Source organism: Equus quagga, chromosome 12 (assembly GCF_021613505.1).
Source record: "Equus quagga isolate Etosha38 chromosome 12, UCLA_HA_Equagga_1.0, whole genome shotgun sequence".
NCBI lineage: Eukaryota > Metazoa > Chordata > Mammalia > Perissodactyla > Equidae > Equus > Equus quagga.
Window position 1 is genome coordinate 42,970,431 of NC_060278.1, and position 25,944 is coordinate 42,996,374.

General features: G+C 38.5%; 1 protein-coding gene across 1 annotated transcript in view; it reads left to right on the forward strand.

The window, feature by feature from the left end:
* Positions 1-2: 2 nt before the first annotated feature.
* The window catches only part of MARK1 (microtubule affinity regulating kinase 1), a gene marked incomplete at its 5' end in the record, with an annotated part of 113,516 nt that continues 87,574 nt past the window's right edge, over positions 3-25,944 (forward strand). Inside the window, one exon of the mRNA XM_046678016.1 lies at positions 3-23. Coding sequence (XP_046533972.1) covers positions 3-23 — 21 coding nt within the window. The remainder of the gene's footprint in view (positions 24-25,944) is intronic.

Below are 25,944 nucleotides of genomic sequence, written 5' to 3' on the forward strand. Positions count from 1 at the left end.
TGAACGAGCGGGACACGGAGAATGTGAGTAGCCGGAGCCTCCTGGGCAGCGGCGGGGCGAGACCCTCCTCGGAGCCCCGCTGCCCCTCCGCGTGGGCCGCCCCCTGGCCCCAGGGCGGTCCCCGCGCGGCAGGGCGTCCCCCTGGAGCCCGGGTGCCCCTGGCCCCCCTCTCAGCCCCCAGGCTTCTTTGCAAGCTCATTTCGCTGCTTGCCCCTCAAGGGTAAAGGTGGGGCATGTCACTGGCGCCCTGTCCTCCTCGGAGGTGGTCCTCCAGGAGAGGCTGGGGTGATGGAGGGCAGAGAGCTAGGAGGTGGCAGAGTGGGCATCCCGGATTGCTTTCTTTCTACCTCGGCATTCCCTTTCCCCACCCGACTGTTTGCTTTCCGATAACAGACAAGCCAGCTGACGACCTCGGCCACCCCTGCTTTTCTGGTTCTTTCACCCCTTTGCACCCCCGTCTCCCCCGCATTGCCCCATGACTTTGCTTTTTGTAGCATCGTGTCCACGTTTGGGGTCATGAGCACCCAAGGGGGAAGGTCGGGAGTGGAAGGGACGAGAACGGTAGTAGAGATGGATGTGTGTGTCTGTGTATGTGAGTTTGTATCGCTGTGATACTCTTCCTCAGAGATGAGTGGAAGAATTTCACCAACAGCTTCCGTGGCCCTGGGGTTACAGCAAAATGTTTCAAAGCCCAGTGAAGCCCAGGGTTTTTTATTCTTTTCCTGAAGCTAGTGGCAAGAATTCAGGGCAGGTTTTACTTTAAATCTCTCTCCTCCTTCTTGGAGTGTCACAAGGTGCGTTTCTTTGAAGGAAGGATTTTCTGTGTCTTTTGATCAAATTGCCCTCAGGAGTTTTTATCTAGATGCAGATGTCCCTAGTGTTTAAACTCTTGAAAAAGAACAAGATTAGCTGTATTTCCACCATCTGAAAAGTACAATTGTGTGTGTATGTGAGTTCCTTGGTGGGAAAGGTTTTTTTTGTTTTGTTTTGTATTGTATTCCAAACCCTCCTGACCTGTAAATAGGGCCTTGGCTGATTTTTCTGACTGGTTTTAAGGAGCTAGACGGGTACCAAGTTTTGGTCGGCTGTCCAGATCTCTCTGGTTGCCTAGTTAGTTCATCACCTCTCCAGCTCTTGGTGTACCACTGTCTTCATAGGGCTGGTAAGATGAAATAATGAAGTGCTTTGCTGTTCTGAGACAAAAGGCATGAGAGAGAAGAGATACAAGCTCCTCTCTGAAGTGTTGGAGGGAGGGATAAACAGATTATTTCATCTTGGAGAGTAGGGGGGCACAGAAACTTAATATAATTATATGAAGGGAGAAGAAGTTCTAGTAAGAGACTATTGTTAAAGGCTAGGAAGGTGTTTCAAAGTATGCTTTTGTCCTCCCTAGTGTGGTGCCTTTAAAATGGTAAAGATAGTGTAAGGCTGCTGATATCGTAAATTGTAACTTAATTTGCATCATAACTGTTTCAAAAAATATAATTGTATGTAATTTTGATTGAGAGATTGAAGAAGATGATAAAGAGATGAAACATTTGATTAAAGTTGATTTTAAAGCCAAGTTGGTACAGAATTTTTCTAATAGGAACTCTAAAAAAATTCCTGTCATTCAGTGTGTCATTTCAGTGTGAATGAAAAGTAAGACAGATGATGACCTTTGTTTTTATTTGCAAAACACGGTGTGTTTTAACCCAGCAAGGGTAGAAAAACACATTGTTTTTATATTCCTTTGGATTTTGAATAGTATAGCTCATTTCCATACTTGTGTGAGTAAGGTACTGTATACAGACATGAGATAGCATTATAGAAATGTGCAGCAAGGAATAGTAGAAAATGCAGCATCGCATGGAAGACCAAGAAAAAGGATTTTTAAGCTAAGTAATAATAGTGTGTTAAATTTTATTGTACCTTGTGAAAATGATTATGCTGTGTAAATGCATTTGCTCTCTTTCTGACCGTGTTATTTCAAAGTCACTTTTATGATCTTGTCCCAATGTTGTCATTGTGTTGTACATAACTTATACCTCCATTTACATTACTTTACCCACATCCTGATTTTCTGCTGATTGCTGTGGAAGATATCTATAGTACTGTGCTCTTAATTTATCAGTAAGTATGCGCTGAGCTCTGTGTTTGAGCTGGAAGGGATATGGAAGTAGTATTTAAGATAAGACTCTCCCCTCAAGGAGTTTATAGGAAAGGTAGATGTAATCCCAAAGAGTGTACAGTAGAAAATGCTGTGTAAGTAGGGCTAAATTGGTTTAGAAGTGCTGTAGGTGTTTATCAAAGGGACCACCAGTGATGCCTATAAAACCACCGTTGGTGTCTCTCTTTATTCCCTGGTTGGTAGTAAATGTCATTATCCATTCTTACTTACCTCTCAGCAATGAAATAAAGTCACACACCTGCTTGTTAGCTAATTTATTAATGCCAGTATGGCAATCAAAACGTACATTTGTTTGTAGTCGTTTTCAGTTACGGTGACATGTTTAAAAAAATGGTTGTGAAAATTTAGATTCATATGACTTTTAAAGGCTTCTAAGTCTTTTGGAATATTGAGGACATAACTAAAAACATTTTACTACTGGTAGAAATGTTTTAATTTAAACAAATATGGAATTTAAAAAGCCGTCTTTGTATTTTATTGTCATTTGCAGTTCATATAAAAATTTGTTTAGTCATACATGAACATATTTGGATTTTGTATCCTTGGGAATATTCATTATGTACCCTTGCCCACGTCGCTAATGTATATTCAAGCTAAATTTAAAAATTCCAGAGAGGAATGTTATAGCACGGATCTGTTTACTAATACTGGATATAGTAGAGTAAGGAAGAATTGCTTTTCTTTGAGAAGCTTCTGTGTGTTCTTTTTCAGGAGTATTTTCTTAAATGAAGGATTTGTGTGTGCATTGGTAATAGGCCTCGAGTGGCTAAATACAACAGAACAACCAATGATTAAGTTGAAAAGCAGTAATGCTTCCTAGCGCAGTAGAAAAGACATGTTGCAGAGAATAGAATTCATTTATGCAAAGTGTGTTTGATTTTGTAGAGTGTAAGTCCAGAAAAAGAATGAGCCTTTGAAATATTTTTTTTTCTTCTGTTAGATTATATTTGGATAATTCCAGCATGCATATAGATAATATATTACCATTACTGTTACGTGCTTTGAAATGAAGCAAAAAAGAATTTTTTTTCATGTTTTGGAAAAACTCTGATTATGCTAATTTTTATGGATCCAAAATGTCTAGACTAGCTTTCTGTGGTGAAATTTTGATCAGCATGAAGAAAATTGATTTGCCTCCTTCTTGGGATGTTTTAAAATGGACTTTTGTTAAATTTATTTTGAAATTTTTAATAACGAAATTCTTGGCGGTGATTCTTTTCATAGATCTGAAACTCACTGGGATGACAAGTACTTAGTGTAACTAAAGTGGCCATCAGTAGTTTGCCCAATGGGAGCCATTGTTAATAGTGGGAACAAGCAAGAGGGAAGCATGCATGGCTTTGCCACCATCCTTGGGTTTGCTCAAGTAGCATGTGCATCCCTCACGTGTCACAGGACCTGTCACACTGCATTGTAATTGCTGATTTGCTTTGTTTCTTTTATTCCGTATTGCCAGTACCCAGCACAGTAACTAGTAATAAGACGAAAGAGATCAGTGCTATGGCCTTCCCCTTTTGAATTTTTTCACTTGTCATCAATATATACTAGTGACACTGGGAAGGGTAGATGTTACATGTTACACACTGAGAGACAGAAGCCTTCAGAAAGTTAAGTGAGCTGCCCAAGGTCATAATGAATCTCTGACATCTTCCACTGTTGTTCTGCTCATGCGGTTCCTCCTTGGAGGTAGTTTTTTGGTTTGTTTTGTTTTTGTCTTAGAGATTTTCAAAGAACATGTGAAATGATATGATACTTTATTAGAGGAAGAACAGCTATGCCGTGCTCATCTCTACTTCTGAACCTTTGCTATTTTTCCCATTTGGCGTACCCTGCTCCTTTCCCCTTATTGCAAACTTACAAATTCTTTATGGCATGGCTCGTGTCTTTAAGATTTCTGAAATGATAGCAGCCGGCATTTCTGTCTGCTCTAGCTAAATATCTATCTATCTATAGTCTACACCGTTAGTCTCCAAAGTGGGTGTGCGGTACAATCTGTTGTGAGAAAAAACGTCTTTACCTTCGTCTACTTCCCTTCTGACCTACATGCCGCCATTAACTCTTCTTTTTTATTTTATAAACCTCAGGTTGTTTAGAATCAGCCACATCATTTTTAAGTTATTATATTTTTTACCATTCCTTCTTCCATCTCAGACTTTCCTTCGGGGGTCATTTTCCCTTTTCCTCATGAACATCTTTGAAGTTCTTTTGGTGAAGGATTGTCAGTCATAAACTTTCTTTTTTAAACCTGAAAATAATTTTGCTCTTATTCTTTTTTTTTCCCCCTGAGGAAGATTAGCCCCGAGCTAACATCTACCAATCCTCCTCTTTTTTCTGAGGAAGACTGGTCCTGAGCTAACATCGGTGCCCATCTTCCTGTACTTTATATGTGGGACGCCTACCACAGCATGGCTTGCCACCCGGTGCCATGTCTGCACCCAGGATCTGAACTGGTGAACCCCGGGCCGCCGAAGCAGAACATGCGCACTTAACTGCTGTGCCACTGGGCTTGCCCCCTGCTCTTATTCTTGAAAGATAGCTTTGCTCAGTCTCCATTTCTTAGTTGATGGTTATTTTCTTTCACTCCTCAGAAGGTAATATTCCATTGTCTACTGATTTCCATTGTTTTGGTTCGGAAGTCATCTGCCTGTAGGTAGGCAATCTTTTCTGTCTCTTTTTAAGATTCTCTCTTTTTCTTTGGTGTTGTATTTTCACTACAGTTGTGTTTAGGTATGGATTACTTTTTTTTTTTTCCTGCTTGCTTTCTATGTCTGTGCATTCATGTTTTTCATTAGTTCTGGACTTTTATCAACTATTCTCTTTTTGGATGTTGCTTTGCTTCTGGTCTCTTTAGAGTTTTGTTGTGGGACTCTGAGTAGATTGTTAGACCTTGACTCTCCCATATGCATTAACTTGTCATTAATTTTTCCCGTAAGTTCATTGCCTCTCTGTGTTATGAACTGTTTAATTTGCTTAGATCTAAACTCTGTGGATTTATATCTTTCATCAGTATTGGAAATGTGCCAACCATTATCTTTTTGAATAGTGCCTTTCCTCTGTTCTCTCTAGTGTTTCTATTGCTCTCATTAGATATGCTTAAATATCTCATTCTAGCCTACGTATGTTTAAACTCTTATTCCTTTCCCTATTTCACTGTTTCTCTGTACTGTAATCTGTAGTACAATTTACAGTACAGTTACTGTATGTAATATGGTTAGATGTATCTTTTAGTTAGCTAAATCTCTTTATCTGTATTTAAATCACTAACTCCTCTGTTGAATTTGTTTTTATTGTGATAAAAAAACATAACATGAGATCTACCCTCTTAACAAAATTTTAAGTGTGCAGTACAGTATTGTTAACTGTAGCACAATGTTGTACAGCAGATATCTAGAACTTTTTCATCTTGAGTGACTGAAATTGAAATTTTATACCATTGAATAGCAACTCCCATTTTCCTCTCTCCCCATTGCCTGGAAACCACAATTCTACTTTCCGCTTCTATAAGTTTGACTACTTTAGATACCACATTAAGTGGAATCATGCAGTATTAATTATTCTGTGACTGGCTAATTTCACTTAACATAATGTCCTCAAGCTTCATCCATGTTGTAGCATATGATAGAATTTCTTTCCTTTTTATGATGGAAAAATATTGTATTGAATGTATATAACACATTTTCTTCATTTGTCTATCTGTTGATGGACATTTGGTTTGTTTTCATATCTTGGCTATTGTGAATAATGCAGCACTGAATGTGGGAGTGCAAATATCTCTTTGAGATCCTGATTTCAATTCTTTTGAATAAATACCTAGAAGTGGGATTGCTGAATCATATGGTAGTTCTATTTTTAGTTTTTTGAGGAACCTCTATAGTGTTGTCTGTAGTGGCTGCACTATTTTACATTCCCACTTACAATGTGCAAGGGTTCCAGTTTCTCCACTTCCTTGCCAACATTTGTTATTATCTGTTTTGTTTTGTTTTTTGATAATGGGCGTCTTAACAATTGTGGCGTGATAACTCATTGTGGTTTTGATTTGCATTTCTCTGATAACTGGTGATGTTGAGCATCTTTTCATGTATCTGTTGGCCATTAGTACATCTTCTTTGGAGAAATGTCCAATCAAGTCCTTTGCCCTGTTTTTAATCAGGTTTTTTTTTTTGCTAATGAATTGTAGGAGTTCCTTATATACTTTGGATATTAACCTTTTTTCAGATAGATGGTTTGCAAATACTTTATTCCATAGGTTGCCTTTTCACTCTGTTGACTGTTTCCTTTGTCATGCAAAAGCTTTTTAGTTTGATGTAGCCTCACCTGTCTGTTTTTTCCTTGGTTTCCTGTGCTTCTGGTTTTATATCCATGAAATCATTGCCAAGACCACTGTAATGAAGGTTTTCCCTTTGTTTTTCTTCTAGGAGTTTTACAGTTTCTGGTGTTATATTTAAGTCTTTAATCCATTTCGAGTTGGTTTTTGTGTATGGTATAAGATAAAAGTCCAATTTCATTCTTTTGCAAGTGGATGTCCAGTTTTCTCAGCACCATTTGTTGAAGCGACTATCTTTCCCCTCTTGTATATTCTTGGCACTATTGACCATATGTGTCTAGGTGTATTTCTGGGCTCTTGATTCTGTTCCATTGTTCTATATGTCTGTCTTTTTGCCCCTACCATACTGTTTTGATTATTGTAGCTTTGTAATATGTTTTGAAGTCAGGAAGTGTGAGGCCTCCAGCTTTGTTCTTCTTTCTTAAGATTGTTTTGGCGATTCAGGGTCCTTGTGGTTCCATATGAATTTTAGAATTGTTTTTTCTGTTTCTCTAAAAAATACCATTGGGGTTTTGATAGAGATTATATTGAATCTGTAGATCTTTTTGGGTGGTATGTATTTTATCAATATTAACCAATCCATGAACACAGGATCTCTTTCCATTTATTTGTGTCTTTAATTTCTTCTAGGAACATTTTGTAGTTTTCAGTGTATAAGTCTTTTGCCTCCTTGGTTAAGTTTATTCCTTGAGGTATAGAGTTGGGTTATTTGAGATTTTTTTTCCCCAGTGTAGGCATTTATTGCTGTAAACTTCCCTCCTAGTACTGTTTTTGCTGCATCCCATAAGTTTTTGTATATTGTATTTTCATTTGTCTCAAGATATTTTCTAATTTCCCTTTTAATTTCTTCCTTGACCCTGTTGGTTTTGTTAAGGAGTGTGTTGTTTAATTTCCACATATTTGTGAATTTTCCAGTTTTCTTTCTGTTATTGATTTGTAGTTAGATGCCATCAGTTTGGATAAGATATTTGGTATGATTTCAGTATTCTTAATTTGTTAAGACTTGTTTTGTGACCTAACATGTGATCTGTCCTGGAAAAATGTTCCATGTGCGTTTGAGAAGAATGTGTATTCTGCTGCTGTTGAGTGAAATATTCTGTTTATGTCTGTTAAGTCCATTAAATTTATAGTGTTGTTCAAGTCCTCTCTTTCCTTCTTAATCTTCTGGCTGGATATTCTATCCATTATTGAAGGTGGGGTGATGCAATCTTGTACTGTTATTGTGTTGCTGTCTGTTTCTCCCTGCAGTCCTGTCAGTGTTCATCTATTTAAGTGCTCTGATGTTGGGTCTATAAATATTTATAATTGTTATATCTTCAAGGTGAATTGATCCTTTTATCATTATATAATGTCTTTCTTTGCTCTTTTGACGGTTTTTGACTTAAAGTCTATTTTGCCTGATATGAGTATGGCCACCCTCTCTCTTTTGATTATCATTTGTGTGGAATATCTTTTTCCATCCTTTCGCTTTCAGCCTGTGTGTTCTTAAACATAAGTGAGTCACTTGTAGACAGCATAGAGTTGGAATTTTCTTTAAAATCCATTTAGCCACTCTATGTCTTTTGATTGGAAAGAGTAATCCATTTATATTTAGAGTAGCTATTGGTGGGGAAGGTCTTACTATTCCCATTTCATTGCTTTCTGTTTTCTAGTTCTTTTGTCCAGCCTAACATCTTTTGCTGTCTTTGTATGTGTTTTGGTGATTTTTTTTGTAGTGACATACTTTGATTCCTTTCTCGTTTTCTTTTGTGTATCATCTATATGTATTTTCTTTGTGGTTACCATGGGGTTTACATAAAACAGCTTATAGTTATAACAATCTATTTTAAACTGATAACCACTTAACTTTAATCTCATGAAAAAATTCTGCACTTTGACTTCTCCCTCTCCCACACTTTATATTATTGGTGCCACAAATTGTATCTTTTATACTGTGTACCCATTAACCTTTTTATAGTTTTTTTAAACACTTTTGTCTTTTAACTTGTATACCAGAATTAAAATTACTTATGCACCATCATTACAGTATTATGGTACTCTGTATTTGTCTGTATATTTCCCTTTACCAGTGCACTTTATACTTCCATATGCTTTCCTGTTGCTGTTTAGCACTTTTTTGTTTCAGCTTTAATGCTCCCTTTAGCATTTCTTGTAAGGCAGAGCTGGTGGTGATGAACTCTCTCGGCTTTTGTTTATCTGTGAAAGTTTTTATCTCTCCTTCATTTTGAAGGACAGTTTTGCTGAACTGAGCATTCTTGGTTGGCAGGTTTCTTTTTTTTCTTTCGGCAGTTTGAATATATTAGCACATTCTTTCCTGGTCTGCAAGTTTTCTACTGAGAAATCTGCTGATAGGCTTATAGGGGTTCCTTTGCAGGTGACAAGTTGTGTTTCTCTTGTTGCTTTCAAAATTCTCTGTCTTTGACTTTTGACAATTTGATTATAATGTGTCTCAGTGTGGACATCTTTGGATTCACCCTGTTTTGAGTTCTAATCCTATTTAACTTTAATCCCCTTTCTTGGGTTTCTTGAATCTGGATGTCCATTTCCTTCCTTATATTTGGGGACTTTGCAGCCATTTTTTCTTTAAATAAGCTTTTTATCCCTTTGTCTGTCTCTTTTGGGACTCCCATAACACGTACATTGATCCGTTTGATGGTATCCTCTAAGTCCCTTAACTTAATTTACTCTTTTTCATTATTTTTTCTTTTTGCTCCTCTGGATAATTTCAAATGACCTATCTTCAGGTTCACTGATTCTTTCTTCTGATTAATCAAATCTGTGGTTGAACTCCTCTAATGAATTTTTCGGTTTAGTTATTGCATTCTTCAGCTCGAGAATTTGTTGGTTCTTTTTTATATTTCTTATCTCTTTGTTGAAATTTTCATTTTGTTCACGCATCATTTTCATGAGCTCATTGAACATCTTTATGTCAGTTATTTTGAGTTCTTTGTCAGGTAATGCATATACCTCTGTTTCTTTAGAGTTGGTTTCTGGAGATTTATTTTCTTCCTTGATTAGGCCATTTTGCCCTGTGTCTTTTGTAACTCTGTGTTGGTATCCACACATTTAACAAAATAGCCACCTCTCCCAGTCTTTCTGGCCTGGCTTCATACATGAAAAGATTTTCACCATTCAGTCCAACTGGTGATTCTCAAGGCTTCCTAACGTTTTCTGTAAATGTGTCGTCTCTGGACTTATGCATGTAGCTTCCTTATTAGAGTATTTGCTGGTTTCTTATTTTTACGAGCTTGTAATCTCTTGCTCCTTCTGGTGTCTGTCTACTGTACCGTGGTTCCCCTGAAGCAGTGGCACACTGAACAGTTCTTTTTGTTCTCAGCAGCCCCCAGGTGTCTAGCATATGCCGATTCCCATCAGCACTCTGAGTTGAGCTGGACAGAAACCAGTCCCTTGGGCAGTTCCCTGCAAAGTCAGAGTGTTAGATGCACACTGCTCTCGTTTCTTTCTCCATCTGTTGCATTTTTAATTTCATTAATTCTGTTTTTCATTTCTAAAAGTTCGAAGGTTTTCTCTCAAACCAGTCTGGCTTTTTTAGTAGTCTCTTGGTCTTTGTTTATTTTTGTGATTTCTTCTTCTTTTTCTTAAACATTTAATGTATGGTTATTTACATTCTGAATCGGGAAATTTCATTATCTGAAGTCTTGGAGATATAGCTTTATTGTTTGTGTCTCCTGATTCTCATCCACTGTGGCTTGTTTCTTTTTGCACTTGCTAGTCTTTGCTGATGAACTCATATTTGCCTGATTTTTATCTGTGCGAAATGGTGTGTCTGAATTGAGGATGACTTCCTCTAGAGAGAATTTGTGTTTGCCCCTCATGGGAGCCTCTACTGACCTGAGACACTTTAGTGTCCTATAGGGATCCTGACTCAAATGAGGGAGTTTGTAGGTTCAGCTTTCCCACCTTGTAGGGGTCCAGTGCTAAGTATTCGACCCCAGGGAAATGCTGGCTTTTGTGGTAGCTTTCAGATTTAAAAAATTTTTTTAATTTATTTTTCTTTTGAATGTTTCCCTTACTTTCTTCAAGCTGAGCAATACATTAAAAAAAGTGTTTTGTCTTGGAGGATCCTTCACAATATCTTGCCTATTATACTGCAGAAAGATTGGAATTAGCTTTTTGAAAGTAAGTGTTTAAAATTACCCTACTCATGTGATTATCCTGAATTGTGTGTGATTCCTGAAATTCTCGCATCTAACCTGTTTTTAAATCTTCTAGATCAAAAATCTTAGTAGATTTTGGAAATCATTTGTTACAATTATTAAAATAATAGTTTTCAAGAACAGCTAATTGTCAAAAGGGAAGGTATCTACTAACATGACTTTTATTAAAAATTTCCACGTAATTGGTGATTGGATTGAAATGTGAGAATCACAATTAAAGAAATGCAGCCAATGATGCACTACTTTTACTTGTTTGAGGTACTGTTTTTTAGCTATGACAGCCATTGAAATATCAGCATAAACTGAACTTACAATTAGTCCCTCAAATCTTTGTATCACAGATTTTTAAGCCAAGATTTAAAAAATTCAAGAAACATTTATATTTCGTAGTATTAATAATGTGATTTACTAATCACTGAAAAGTTTGTACTATTGAAATTTAATATGTTTCCAAAAACTTTCATCTTTTTAATATGTTATTAAATGTACCTGATGTGTTAGTAAAGTAATACATATGTAACTTATAAGTTACTGTCCCTATAGTGGTCTGTACTTAAACATTTTAAAGATGGAGGTACTTGATCTAAAGTTTGAAGGCCATTCTATACCATAGAGTTTAGCATTGTTCTATAATTCCTCTGTGTGTACACTTTTTCTGCCTAATTAAATTGGGAATACTTTGGGGTCAGGTGCTGCTTCCAGCATTACTTCTGTATATCCTGTACTACCTGTCATAGTATTTGCCATATATTTTGGCACTCAACAATTTAATAAATGAAGATCTAGTTTATTCATTTATTCTCAAATACAGTGAGTCTATTAACCAGCTGGGGAGATCATTTCAAACTCACATTTCCTAACCTATGCTCCCTCCCACTCCATGTTTTTACTCAGTTTTAGGGTGGTATCCAGGAATCTCAATTTTCCTAAACCCCCAGGTAATTCTGATGCTGCTATCCACTGACTAGGCTTTTGAAAACTCTGATTTATATGATGATAGTGATGATTACATTGTAATAAATCTTATCTTTCGATTAAAATGAGAAAAAGAACTATAGTTGATGGTTATATTATAGAAAGTGGGGTGGGAGCAATGATGAATCAGTCCTTTCAGTAGGTGATTAGTAGAGAATAGGAAATAACAGGGCATTGTCTGGCTTGGAGTTAATAAGATTCATGTGTGTAATATTTGCGGGTATAAGATGGTAGAAAGGGTAATGAGGAATTTCATTCCCTTCTTTCCCCCAGCATTACGTGGTTCCTGTATTGGTAGGGGTGGGCAGCAGCAAAATAAAGGAGTTCACCATGTAGTGCCTTTGGTTATAGGCTGAATCTTTCTTTTGAGAAAGTATTATTTAATGCTGTTTTGAGCACTGTGTCAGTTTAGTTCAGTTTGTAAACAAATCAGAAGGTTAGGACCAGTCCAAAGTTTTAATGAACTACCTGTAAAGGATATAGTAACAGGTTTATTTTAAATCTTTAAAGCATGACTACCTTTCTTTTTGGAATCAACAGTGCTGCTTTCACAATTTCAAAAGAAGGTTTGCTTTTATTTCCTTTTTTCTTTGTTTCACCTCACTTGGAGATGATTGGGATACAAAGGCAATGAAACCTATTCCCTGCTCTGGAGGGACTTAGAACCTGAAGAGAGATAGACATAGAGACAAGTGCAGTCGAAAGTTACAGTTCCTTGTCATCTCAGTGATCAGAACAAAGGAGAAAAAAGGAAGGGGGAGGTGGGAGGGAGCGCTTGAGAAAGGTTCATAGCCTTTGAACTGAGGCTTGAAAGATAAGTACTCCTTTACCAAGGAGCTCTGTGGAAAATTGAGTTGTGGGAAGAAGAGAATATTGGGCTGAAGGAACATTGTGCACAAAGGCCCTGAGTGTGGAGTTGAGAGGAGGGGGTGGCAGCGTTTAGTGAGAGGACCAGGCAGGAGAATAGGCAGGGCCTCACATGCCTTAGCAAGAACTGGTCCTGGAGGCAGTGGTAACCCTTGGATGGTTTAAGTAGAGGGTCAGCATGATTAGCTTTGTATTCTGCGTATGCCTGCGTATTTTAGAAATGCTCCAGTTTTTACATTTAGTGGGCTGCTTTCTCAGGGTCCATGAAAGAGCTTTTAATATGGTATTTGTAAAAACTTTATTTGGCATATTGGGAGAAGAGTTTGGTAAAATGCTAGTGACAGAGACTCCTTCCTTAACCCAACGTTAGTTAGGCTCCTCTGAGCCTTCTTCTCAACTAGGCTTTGACCTTGGTCTTCGTGTCTGTCTTGTCCTCGTGGGGCCTGCTAGCCCAGTCTTAGCAAAGAATTCTGCAAAGTCAGTTTAGTGAGAATTGCCCCACCCTTGATATCTGACCACTCTGGGTATCTAGTCAGGTTCCTCATCCCACATCTTTGATGTCTAAGTTCTTGACCTGCCTTCAGCAAGAATCCTGTTCTGCCAGTTTAGCAAGAATCCCCAGACCCTTGATTTCTCCTCTTAGTAATTTTCCATCCACTGACTCCCGCACTCTGTGTCTTGGCTGTAAATCCCCAGCTGTCTTTGCTGTATTCAGAATTGATCTCTCTTCCCTATTGTAATACCCCTGTTGCAATAATCTTGAATAAAATCTTACTTACCATTTTAACAGGTGTCAGAATAATTATTTCTTTCACACCAGTTAAGAAAAGATCACATTTTGTAATGAAATCTCATACACATTTCACTGTGGTACCGTGTATTGGCAGTGAGGTTAAAGTAAGGTTAAAGAAGCCCATAGTAACCATAAAAATATTAGTAGACCGGAAAGCAGATCCCCTCCAGACCTAGGGCAGAAGAATATGGTGATATAAAGGGGCTAGGACGAGAATTTGGGAAATGCTAGGATTGGTAATTCGTTATTCTTTAATGGCCTCCTGTCTTTTTGATTTTCATCAGTGGTGAATACAGTTGACCTAAGGGGGAAGATTATTTAGCCACTAATGAGTCACTAGCTGGTTTATCTTGGGTAAGTCATTTAACCTTTCTTCCTTCTGGCACTTACAATATATCTCATTTTGGTACTTACCTATACACTGTCTTTCATACTTTTCTGTATAGAAATTATTTATTGACTGAATAGCACTTAGTAAATTATGCCATTGATCCTTCTGGCCACTCTAGATTCTTTCTGTTTGCTGCTTAAATACTGAAAACTAGAGGGAAATAAATTATGTACCAGTGGCCACTTGTTTAAACCTGGAGAATTGACTTTCTAGTACATTCTTAACTGCTAGTGCCCAAAGGACGTGCTAAGGAGGCAAGCCTTAAATGGAGAAGGTTGGTACCTGCTTGGTTGATGGCTTCTGCCTTTCCCTCCTACCTTCCTCTCCAGGAGGGGAAAAAAACCGAGGGGAGGGAAAAGTATGTCAAGGAGGAAACTCCTCTTTCTATTCTGCCAGAATTGAATATTTATCATGCCTCTAATTCTACCTTGTATGTACTTTGGGATAGTGCTTTCAAACTGTAATGCAGTTTTCTTGAATCATTCCCACATGTGATGCTGCAAACTCCTTGAGACCAAGAATCCTACTTCTGATTCGTGTGTCAATCAAGCAATGGTTCCTGGCATAACTGGTTTTCAAAAGTTTGCAGAAATGCTTGCTGTGTTGTATTAAAAACAGTAAGAATATGTCAGCAGAATACATTCTCCCTCTTAAAGTACTTTAGCACAGTGCTGTGCACATAGTAGCTACTCAATGGATGTTAGTAAATATATACAATTAAGATTCACTCATTCTCTGGAAACTTTTGAAGTATTTTAAGAATCTGAGGTGCCTTTAAAGACACAGTATTTGCTTTTAAAATTCTGGCTATTTTTTAAAATGAACTTTCAGGGTCTTTTTGAGAGAGATTTTCCCCTACCCCTCGTATTCATGTTTGTAAGTTCAAGTCATGAGTTAAAAATTTATTCAGAAAGTGTATTGACGTTTAAGTTGATATGATTATTAGCTTATATTAGGGAATAATTACTGGATTTTGTTAGATTTACTAAATATATCTGAACCAAAGATCTTAGAATAAAGCTTTGACTACTAGAGTGTTAAATTAAATCAAATCTAATGATTTAAAGAACAAACATCCATTGTGATTTTTAGCATGAGTTTGCTGTAAGGTTTTTGCACTTGTGGGAGTGAAAGAACTAGAAAGTTTCTAAGAGAAGTTAACAGCGTATTTTTAGATATAATTTAGGCAGATGCTTTCTTTTATCCCCTGGGGACTCAGTTGTGTCAGCTCGTAATGTTTTCTGGCGAGCAGTAGTGAAAGCCCTCCCAGAGGAGATTTTTGGGGTGTTGGGGGGTATTTTAGGGAGGAGTGCGTCTAGAAATAAAATAAATACAGCCTCACCCACCCGCCCTCTGCATCCTGGAGAGGAGTTATTGCCCTTTGAACATCCCAGTTCAGGGTAGAGGCAGTATAGCTTCTTGGTTAAGGGCGCATGCTCTGAAGTTAGACTTTGTGGGTTCAAATCCCAACTCTGCCCCTTATTAGCTCTGTGATCTTGGGAAGCCACTTAATTTCTTTATGCCTCAGGTTCTTTATCTGTAAAATGGAATAACAATGGTGCCTACCTTATCGAGTTCTCAGGTTTAAATGATGGAACACATGCAATGCCCTTCGAACAGGGCCTGGCTCCTGGTACAAGCTATTTGTTAGCTGCTGCTGTTGTTGTTATTACATTTAGATAAAGGAAGTAAATATGCCAAAGTTTTAAGTTCTTACCTCAGGGTGACTGCATTATATGTGATTTTCATTTTAAAAAATGTGTGTATTTTAAGGCATGAATTTATGTTCCTTTTATACCCCCAAATTATAAAAATTGTATTAAATTTTAATATAGGAAATTGTATTAAATTTACTTTGCAAAGTATAACCTTCTAGTTTACTGGAATGCGTGTATTAAGTGTAAGAAAGCCGAGTGGGAAGCCAGATTATCTGCAGGTGGCCTGGTGAATGAGGAATCGGAGCAGGCGGCAAGGAGGATAGTGCTTTAGTGACGCTGATGTTCTCAGTGGGAGTGGACGTACCTGTGGTGTGTCATGCTTAATAGCACAAACTTTGTAGACAAGACATCCCTGGAGTTGGTTAATTCCCAGCTTAGCCATTTACAAGGTATATAACATTAGACATGTTTGCTTATCTGTAAAGTGAGTATAATACATACCTGCTTGGGTGGGTTGTTGGTTTTAAGTTATTAGGTGTATATAACATACTTTGCAAAAGTAGGTGTTCAGTAATGGTACCAAAGAAACCGAGAATCAAAACCAGGGTGATGAGAAAATTCACAGTTGCCCATCAGAATGTATTTTCTCGTAGCCCACGGTGATGAAAATATACAACTAAACTCATGTTCTTTGGTCTTGCCTTTTTCCCATGCTTACCATTTTCTTCATGTCAGTATATTCATCCTTCTGACTGAGTACAAATATACTTGATTGATTAATGCTTTAAACATGCTAATGGGATCTCTCTTGAGACTGCATTGATTTTACTGAACCCAAATATAAAGGCAGATCTTAAGTCAGGCATTTACAAGCTGAAGATAATTTGGTAATGTCATTGTGTATGCTGGAATATAATGTTCTTCTGTTGTCTTTTCTGAATCATAATGCTTATATTTTGCCCCTGAGAAATTATAGATAATGGCTTGATGGGCAAGGTTTTGGTGGAGTTATGGAAAGTTCTTGTAATTCTGTATTTGTCCTCCTTCTCTTTAAGGAACTGCATTTGTCTTCATCTTTCTAAAAATAATGTTTGATAGGTATTTTTTTTATTCAGAGGAATTAATTTCACCTTAGTCAAGTTTATGTAATAGTGACTTAAATTAGAAATACAATCCCACGTTCAACTACCTTTTAAAAGTAAGAACATTGCAATCTTACTATATTATTACATCTGAGTTTAGTCGGGGAAATAGAATCCTGCGAGCAATATAGATTAAGGCTTTTACTCTGCGATTGAAATGACACAATTGTGGGAGCTGGTTAAGCATTCTGTATATGGTTGTTGCTTTGGAGTCTGGTATTAAGAGGCTGAAATCCACCAGGCCATTAGTCAGGAAGGAAAGAGGAATGTGAAGTGAGGGAGAAGAAGACACTTTGGAATCTCTGAGCACGAACGGGATTTCGTCTCTCTCTCTCACTGCTTTCCACCCTCTAAGATGGGTGGCTGCAGGACAAGCTGATGCCCTTCATCATAGAGCTGCACGTGCACCTGGATCAGGATTCAGAGCAGCTGAAGCAGGTGATCCAGTGGGAGCTGAAGGAGCTGCGAAGCCTGGCTGCTGCTCCACGTGCACAAGATGTGTCAACAGATCATCTGGGTCAGGTGTGAGCTGCAGCTGTGTCTGGCCCTGCACTGACCTTCAGAGCATATAAATAGCCACTTTTTCAGTTCTGCCTTTCAAGTCTTGTGTAAATTTCTCTCATGGCCAATACTAATTTAGGACCATAGAGGGAAGGGAATTCTGGGAAATACAGTTCCAGCTTAGTTAACGTACTAGAAGCCATCACAGCCCATCCCATGTTGCCTTCGCCATCCCTTTTAAGCATGAGATGTGGCTACGCTTCTCTTATCCATACTTAACTTCCAAATAAAGATAATAACAACATTATCCTTTTGCCTAACACGATGCAGCTATCCTAGGTGTACCAAAAACATGCCAACTCTCTCCTCAAAAGATGATATAAAGTCCTTTTATTCATCTTTTGGGTGATGTTCATATCTCTTCTGAGTCACACACTCCTTTTTGTATCCTGTAACTTCAATATTAACATAAAAAGTTAGCTGATGTTAATACTTTAATGTTGGGTGATAGGGAAATGGGGAAGGGGAATAAAAAGTAAGAAAGAATTTGTTAATATATACACAGGTATATTCATACCGGAATAAGGAAGAAATACTCATAAGTATTACAGTCCTTGTTTCTGCAACTGGTCATTTGGTCATAGATGGTATTTGTAATTACCTCTTTCTACTACTAATTCCGTATTCCCTTTGCCTTTAGCAAACAGTTCTGCTGATTATAATTCATTGCCTGGTGAGGTAACCCAAACCTTCATTCCTACTGAGTCTGGGCCATCAGAAGTCTGGCCTGTATTGGGTTGTTGTAATTTTCCATTGACTTATCTCAGAACATGGGAGTAATAAGAGGTGCCCCCAGAGGATCTCCTGCATTTAGACATACTCCTTCTTAAGCCATTATGTAAGGGCAACCCAATTTCCCAGTGGTAGTCAGGATCAGTCACCCTAGCCAGTATAATAATCCCCTTCTTTGCCTATTGATTCACTGCCATGAAGCAGTCTCAACTTGCAATTTAATGGACCATTACTCTGACACCTGGTGGAAGCATTCCTCCCTTAGGTACTAAGACTTTTACAGTAGCAGAACCCAAAGTTGTGGAGACTAGAAAGAAGAAATTCACTGGTGGATCACTAAGGGTAATAGAGGACCCATTTCTATCTCTTTTTTTTAAATTATTATTTAAAAATTTTTTTGAGGAAGATTAGCCCTGATCTAACATTTGCCACCAATCCTCCTCTTTTTGCTGAGGAAGACTGGCCCTGAGCCAACATCCATGCCCATCTTCCTCTACTTTATATGTGGGACGCCTGCCACAGCATGGCTTGACAAGTGGTACATAGATCTGCACCTGGGATCCGAACCGGCGAACCCTGGGCTCCCAAAGCGGAATGTGTGAGCTAAACTGCTGTGCCACCAGGCTGGCCCCCATTTCTCTCTCTTGATTCCTGGACTACAAATCCTAGCTGTGGGAGAAATAGCACCATGTATTAGTCACTGATTCAGAGTGCTCTGCAAGGTGTTGTTACCCAGGTGGCATCATAGCAGAATCTTTAAAGGGCTGTTCCACTGTTTTATCAAGCTAGCTGCTTCAGGGTATTGGGAAATATAATAAGACCAGTGAATTCTTCAAGCATGAGCCCACTGCCATGCTTCATTTGCTGTAAAGTCAGTTCCTTGCTTAGAAGCCACGCTGTGTGGAATACCGTGATAGTGAGAAATGTATTCTGTAAGTCTACCCATGGTGGTTTTTGCATAAGCATTATGGACAGGGAAGGTAAATTCATATCTACAGCAAGTATTTATTCCAGTGAGATCAACCCATTCTATGATGAAAGTAGCCCAGTATAATCAACCTGCTACCAGGTAATTGGCTAGCCTCACCCCCTCCTCTGGGGAATTGTGCTGTCATTTGGGCAGCTCAGTATTGTTCTATGCAATTGACAGATGAGCCTTGGTGAATGTTAGTCTATATTGCTAGGAAGATGGATGGCTGGAGAAAGAGGCTGACTGATATCTACAGCATGAGTCATCTTTGTGAGCATTCACATGGGACACAACTATCTCCACATGCTGTGATCATTCAGCGAGACCTATTCACATACTTCTTCCTTGTCATTAATATTCAGACCATGTTCCTTCTAGGTCCTTGATCATTCAGCCAAATCATTAGCACCAGTCTGTGGATCTCTAGATCCATGCTTCACACTCTCTCTTTTTCAAAGCAAAATAAACAACCAGGTGCAGTGCTTAAAGTTCCACCCACTGGGGAATTTTCTCTTCACCATTCTTCCTTCAGCTACTCCAGAGTGGGGCTGTAGTGCTACAACTATCCACTTTTGGGTGATACCAGCATATTGTACAGAACCACCTGTAAACTTGAATTTTTTTATTCCTGTATCAACTGAGAACTCACCCTGAAGCCATAGGTGTGGATTTAGACAGGACAAGCACTGTAGCAGGAGTATGGGCCTGGGGCATCTTAGCCACTTGCACGTGCAACTTAACTTATGCCTTCAGGACCTGCTCAAGCCTTACTCCATTTAATGGTAGAACGTTGCTGCACATGCCCAACTTCTTGGCTTGATGGATCAGCCAATACCCAGGTCAACAAGAAGCTCATATTGAATGGTAACTTGGTGGCCTGTGGTCTACTATTTAGTCTCTGCTGGGGTCCAACAGCAAGCTAGAAGTTGTTTCCCCAAAAGAGAGTGGTTATCTGCAGAGGATGGCGTAGCATTGCTCCAAAATCTTGAAAGTCTGCACCATGATTCACATATAGGAGCCTGCCAAAGGCTCAATACTTGATCTCTCTCTGCCACAGATGCTGCAAGCGCCTGTGAGTTTTCTGGCTTCCGTGGCAGAGCAGCTTGATGACAGCCTTAGACCTGTTCCAGATCCCTGTTTTTCTGGCCCCCATTTAAAATTGGCAGGCATTCGGATTACCTGTAATGGTGATGAAGTCTATGTTACCTTCAAAGTCCACGTACCTGGTGTCCCTTTCTTAAGGGTAGGAGGGATCAGATGCAGCAATTTGTTCTTCACCCTGAAGAGAGATCTTGACACATCCCACACCCCTAGACTCCTAGGAATTTCACTGAGGAGGCAGGCCTCTGAATTTTTGTGGTATTTATTGCCTACCCTCTGGCACACAGGTATCTTATCAAGGGGTCTAGAGTAGTTGTGACTTCTCGCCAGATCCAGTCAGCATAATATCATCAACATAATGGACCAGTGTGATGTCCTGTGGAAGGAAAAGTGATGAAGGTCCCTGTGGACTAGATCAGTGGTTCTTAACTGGGGGCAGTTTGTCTCCCAGAGGACATTTGGCAACATCCAGAGATGTTTTTCTTTTTCACAAGTTGGGGGCGGGGTGCTACTGGTATGTAATGAGTAGAGGCCAGGGATGCTGTTAAACAAGCTATCATGCACAGAACAGTCCCCTACAACAAAGAAGTATTTGGCCCCAAATGTCTATGGTGCTGAGGTTGAAACCCTGGACTAGGTTATGACGTAAGGCTGGAGGTCTGAAATAGCCCCGAAGTAGCATAGTGAATGAAGCAGCAAACCGCTTCCGATGTTCTTTACTAACCAGTATAGAGAAAAAGGCATTTACCAGCGCAGGAGCTGCACACCAGGTGCCAGGGGGTATGTTGATTTGATCCGGCAAGGAAATCACATCTAGAATAGTAGCTGTAATTGGAATTACCAACTGAGTAGGTGTTGATAACTTACTGTCACTTTCTGGGATTTATCTGTCTTCTGCACAGGCCAAATGGTGAGTGGAGATGTGTGGGTTGCGTCTTTATGGTGACACTACCCTCTGTAATCCCTCCAGGAGGCAATATTGCTTTTGGTTTACTATTTTGGTAAGACCATGTAGTTCTCATAGCTTCTACCTGCCCTTTTCCAGTATAATAGCCCCTATATTAACTCGCAGGCCAGGAAACCAGTGTGAAGGTTCTGGCAGGTGCTGAGTGTGTGTATTCCAGAACTGGGGAAGTAACCACAGGCCAGATTTGGGGATCCACTGGTTCCACTGTGAAATGGGCCTAGTCCACAAGTTCACTGATCATCTGATTGGCTTAAGCTCCTGCTCTGACTAGTGGAACGCAGTGGAGTTTTGGGTCTTGAGGAGTTATCGTTAGTTTGGATTTTTTCCCCACATCTCCAATGTGTAGTCACCCTAGTAAACTGCCACAACTCCCTTTACGAGAAAGCTAGGAGGAAGATTTGCAGTATGCATTTTGGGGTATAAAGCATTGTCTTTGCTCAGGGACGTAGCCTTCCCTTCATTCAGGGGGCTCCAGGTCTTTGAACTAACTCAAGTCTGTGACTATATTTTGATTCAAGTCACAGTGTGAGGTGTAAAAGCACCTGACTGAGATCCAGGGCATAACGGTCTGTCTTCCAAATATTGCCCAATTTCTCATGGCCGGTGATAACTCACAACCATATAGGGAAGGGAATTTGGGGGAAACATTGCAGCTTAGCTAAGTTGACGGTACAAACCACCACAGTAAAGTTGAGTACAGAGAAGTTGTTGTTATTACTCGTATGACCGGTACGACCAATTAAATGGTATTGACCCTTTAACTTTCCAAGCTGATCTGTGTTGCTTATATAAAGTCATATCAATTGCTGCCTCAGTTTAACTACCCATTTGGAAGCGCTGAGATCAGGGCCACTGAGTGTGACTGTGTACAAGTCCAGGGGCATCATTCGCATGGATTGGAACGTGAAAGGTATGCCCTGGAGTTGTACAACACAGCAACCTGGCTAGGGTTAATAAGTGACTCTGTGTGTGACCAAAGAGGATGAGGGTATTCCTGGCTTCTGATGGTTTGAGCTCTTTTTGATCAATGTTAATTGGCGATGTGCATTTAGAAGGTATTGGCTTTTGAGAACTACTCTTGCAAGGCAGTGGTTTTGTACAATTTGTTCAGATAACACATAGGAGATGTTTTTCTCTATAAATTTTGGACAGTGTTCAAAACAGTAGCTTTGGCAAATGAAATGCCTCTGAACATAGTCTGTGTCTCCTAAAAAATGGCTAAAAATCTATATATTTTTATTCCTTGTATATTTAGAACAACTGGATGTATATATTTAGTGTTCAGCTTTCTAAACATCTAACGATCCCATAAAAACCAGGCATTTGAGTCACAGTTAAGTAAAAGGTTGACGGGTAGTTATTTTAAATTGAGATAACATTTACATACAGGGAAATGCACAGATTTTGGCACGACAGTTCAATGAGTTGATAAAAATATATACCACCCCCACTCAAGATAAAGAACACATCCATTATTATCCCAGGAAGTTCACTTCTGCCTTTTTCAAATCAGCACACTCCCCCAAATAGACAGCACTCTTCTTATTTCTGTCACTGTAGGTTAGAGTTGCCTGTTCTAGAACTTCATATAAGTGAATCAAGCAGTGCATTTTCCTTACTTCTTCCATTTATCTTGGGTGTGAGAATCATTTATGTTGTGTGTATCAAGTTACTCATTTTAGTTGCCAAATAGTATTCTTTTGTATGAATATAGTAAAATTTGTTCATCCACTCTCCTGTTGATAAACATTTGGGTGCTTTCCAGTTGGGGCTATTAGGAATAAAGCTGTTATAACATTTTTGTACAAGTCTTTTTGGACTTATATTTTCATTTCTTTTGGGGAAACACGTAGAAGTGGAATTGTTGGGTCTTAGCAAAGGCATATTTTTAACTTCTTAAGAAACTGGCAAAATATTTCCCAAGTAGTTGTACCATTTTACACTCCCACCTACAGTGTACAGGAGTTCTGACTGTTGCACCTTTTCACCAACATTTGGTGTTGTCAGTGTTTTTTATTTTAGGCATTCTAGTTGGTATATGTAGTGGTATCTCATTTGTAATTTTCAATTTACATTTTCATACTTTTTTAGTAGGCTTATTGGCCATTTGTGTGTATTCTTTTGTGACGTGTATGTACAAATCCTTTGCCTATTTTTAAAATTGGATTGGTTGTCTTTAAGTTCTTAATTTGTAGGAGTATTTAAAAATATATTCTGGATATAAATTTTGTTAGAGGGAAATTCAAGGAAGAGTTACAGTGGAGATAAAGTTTTGGGAGTCATATGGGGCAGATAGTGTTGAAAGTCACATGACTGAGTAAATTCACCTAGGGAAAATGTGTAGCTATAAAAAAGAGGCGAGTACAGTACTGTGGTGGACTGAGTTGACATGGTTCCTTCCTTCTTGCCGCAAACATGTAGATAGGCTTAAATATAATTAAAATACGTAACTTTGGCTTTAAAGGAGGCAGGAATGAAGAGAAATCAAAGCCAGAATGGTGAGCACAGCCAACAGCGTGACAATCCTCAGTGCTTTTGGATCTAGTGTAAGCATTGTCAAGTATGGAACCCTCAGGGGGACGGCAGATGTGGCATCAACACCACCTGTGCTAGGGGAGCAGAAATGAGCCTCCTGTATGAGGCTCGAAGCCTAGATGGCTGCATCTCCATGCAAATAAAACTAGGAAAAACTCTTCTTCTTGCTTGAAGGAGTTGACAAGGAAGCTTGCCATCTACCTAAGGCCTAAACTTAAAGTGAGGAAAAAGTTACTCTAACTCTGTGCCGTGTCTGGAATAGAAACCCTAAACTGAGAAATTAACATAAAAGTAGTTTCATGACTTTGGCAGACTCTGGTAGAAACAGATGAAAAAGTGCTTAGTAGAATTACAATCAAAATCTGGAGCTCATAGGACTATCACCAAAAAAAACCCCACTATGGATTACATGAGGAAACTAACTGTCTTTGGGGAGAGTTAATAAATGCAAAAAACAAGAGAAATACCACCCCAAGAAGTGGAAAGAATGGAACAATTTGAAATAAATGAAAATATAAATTTGTTTAAAGTAATTTTTTTTAAAGGCAAAAATAAAAATCATAATGAAAGAGTGAAAAGAAATAAGCTGGTTAGGAAGAGAGCTAAATAGAAATTCTAGAAATGAAATATGTAGTCACTGAAATTGAAAACTTAGTAGAATGGTTAAGGAGCAGATCATAGCTAGCCGAAGATAGACTTGATGGACTTGAATATAGATCTTAGGAAATGACTTAGAATGAATCATAGAGAAATAGACGTTGAGGATATTAAAGAGCAATTAAGAAATCTGGAGCATAGAATGAAAAAGTACGACATAGATTTAATAGACATTCCAGAAAGAGATAATAGAGGAAATCTTTGAGAGGCGCTATTTGAAAAGATGATGGCTGAGCCTTATCGAGAATTGAAGAGATATGTCTTCAGATTGAGGCACACCAAATACCTAGTAGAATAAATAAAAAGAAATCCATACCTAGTGGAATCGCAAACTCAAAATAGGAGGAAAATCTGAATAGCAGTCAAAGAGAAAACACGATTTCCAAAGTAACAACAGTTAGATGGACAGTAGAGTTCTCATCAGCAATAATAATATATTAAAAAATGGGATAATATCTTTACGTAATGTGAGAGAAAATAACCATCAACCTCAAATTCTCTTAACTAAATGATCCTTTCAGAATAAGGACAAAATAAATGTATTTCCAGAGAAATAAAGACTGAGATCTTTTCTACCTACATATCCTTTCTTCTTCTTTTTTTTTGTGTTCACTTACTTTAATAACACTACATTTACCATGTTATCACCATGGAATGTAAATCCAGGTTAGACAAGAGAATTTTACAACTGCAATAAAGCATTCTGTAGTATACCAAAACCTGTGTATAATACCTGACCAAACCAGCTTGCTCATAAATTAATCACTTCCATTGTAGGTAATTTGTTGAGTTTAACATTTATGATCCTTACAGAGAAAATAAATATACTGCACACATTTAAAAGGTGTTTTTCATTTACTTTTGCATTAGCAGTGAAAATACATATTTCTATTTCAAGATGAGATTTAAAAATTATTCTACTATAACAGCAGCAAAAATAAAATTCTACAATTACGAAAGAGCTAAACTGGGATCCGTAATTAAGTTACTCTTATGTTTACGAGTTTGATTCTGAAATAAATAGTACTTCTAAGTAGCTGTTATCAGCTTTTTAGGTTTGGTTTAAATACACACACAGTGTCCATTGTGGGGAGGCTTACGATGTTATATTCCATGCCCTGTTCTAAAAGGGTTCTTCTTCAAGGGCCAACTAGCCCTAAAAACCAAAGCACTCAATCAGTCCACATGGCAGGCAGAAAAGTTAACTGGGGTAAATAGGATTCCTACATAACATCAAAAGCATGTGATATTCTGCAGCAACTGGGAGTACTCCAGGATTGGTGTGTTGTCTTCTTCAGAACTAATTTCATCAGAAGGGTTGAAGAAGGTAGACATTTTACCACTATCAAGTGCATTTAAAAGTGACATGTTTCTTTTGTGCTAATTTGACTCCCCTGAATGACCTAAGTTAGTGAACTAGTTACTAGTAATCTGGTCACCAGGCAAATCAAGCCTGCAAGAAAGGAAGCCAATATTCAAATTACCATGGGGGAAGTCATATGACAACAAATAATTTTTAAAAATAATTTTAGATAGTAGTAAGTGATACGAAGAAAATAAAGGGGAATTAAAGGGTGGAGAGAAACTAGTGGGAGGCTGTTTTAGAATTGGTGGTCAGAGAAGGCCCCTCCGTGCACTCGGGTGACAGTTGAACATAGCTCTTTGAAGTAGTACTATCCTCACATCGTTTTCCACTTGTAGGAAGCTAGGAAGACCCAGGTTAACTTGCCCAAGGTCACACAGCTAATAAGTTGCAGTGCCAGGGTTCCAGCCAGGCAGCCTGACTCCAGACCCATTTCTCTTCATCACTATGCTAAACTCTTCGGAAATGAATAATCGAATCATATTTTCAATGGAAATGTTTTGTTTGAACCCAGTCATTTTTTGCTTTAAAAAACTGATAATCCTGTTTATACAGACTGA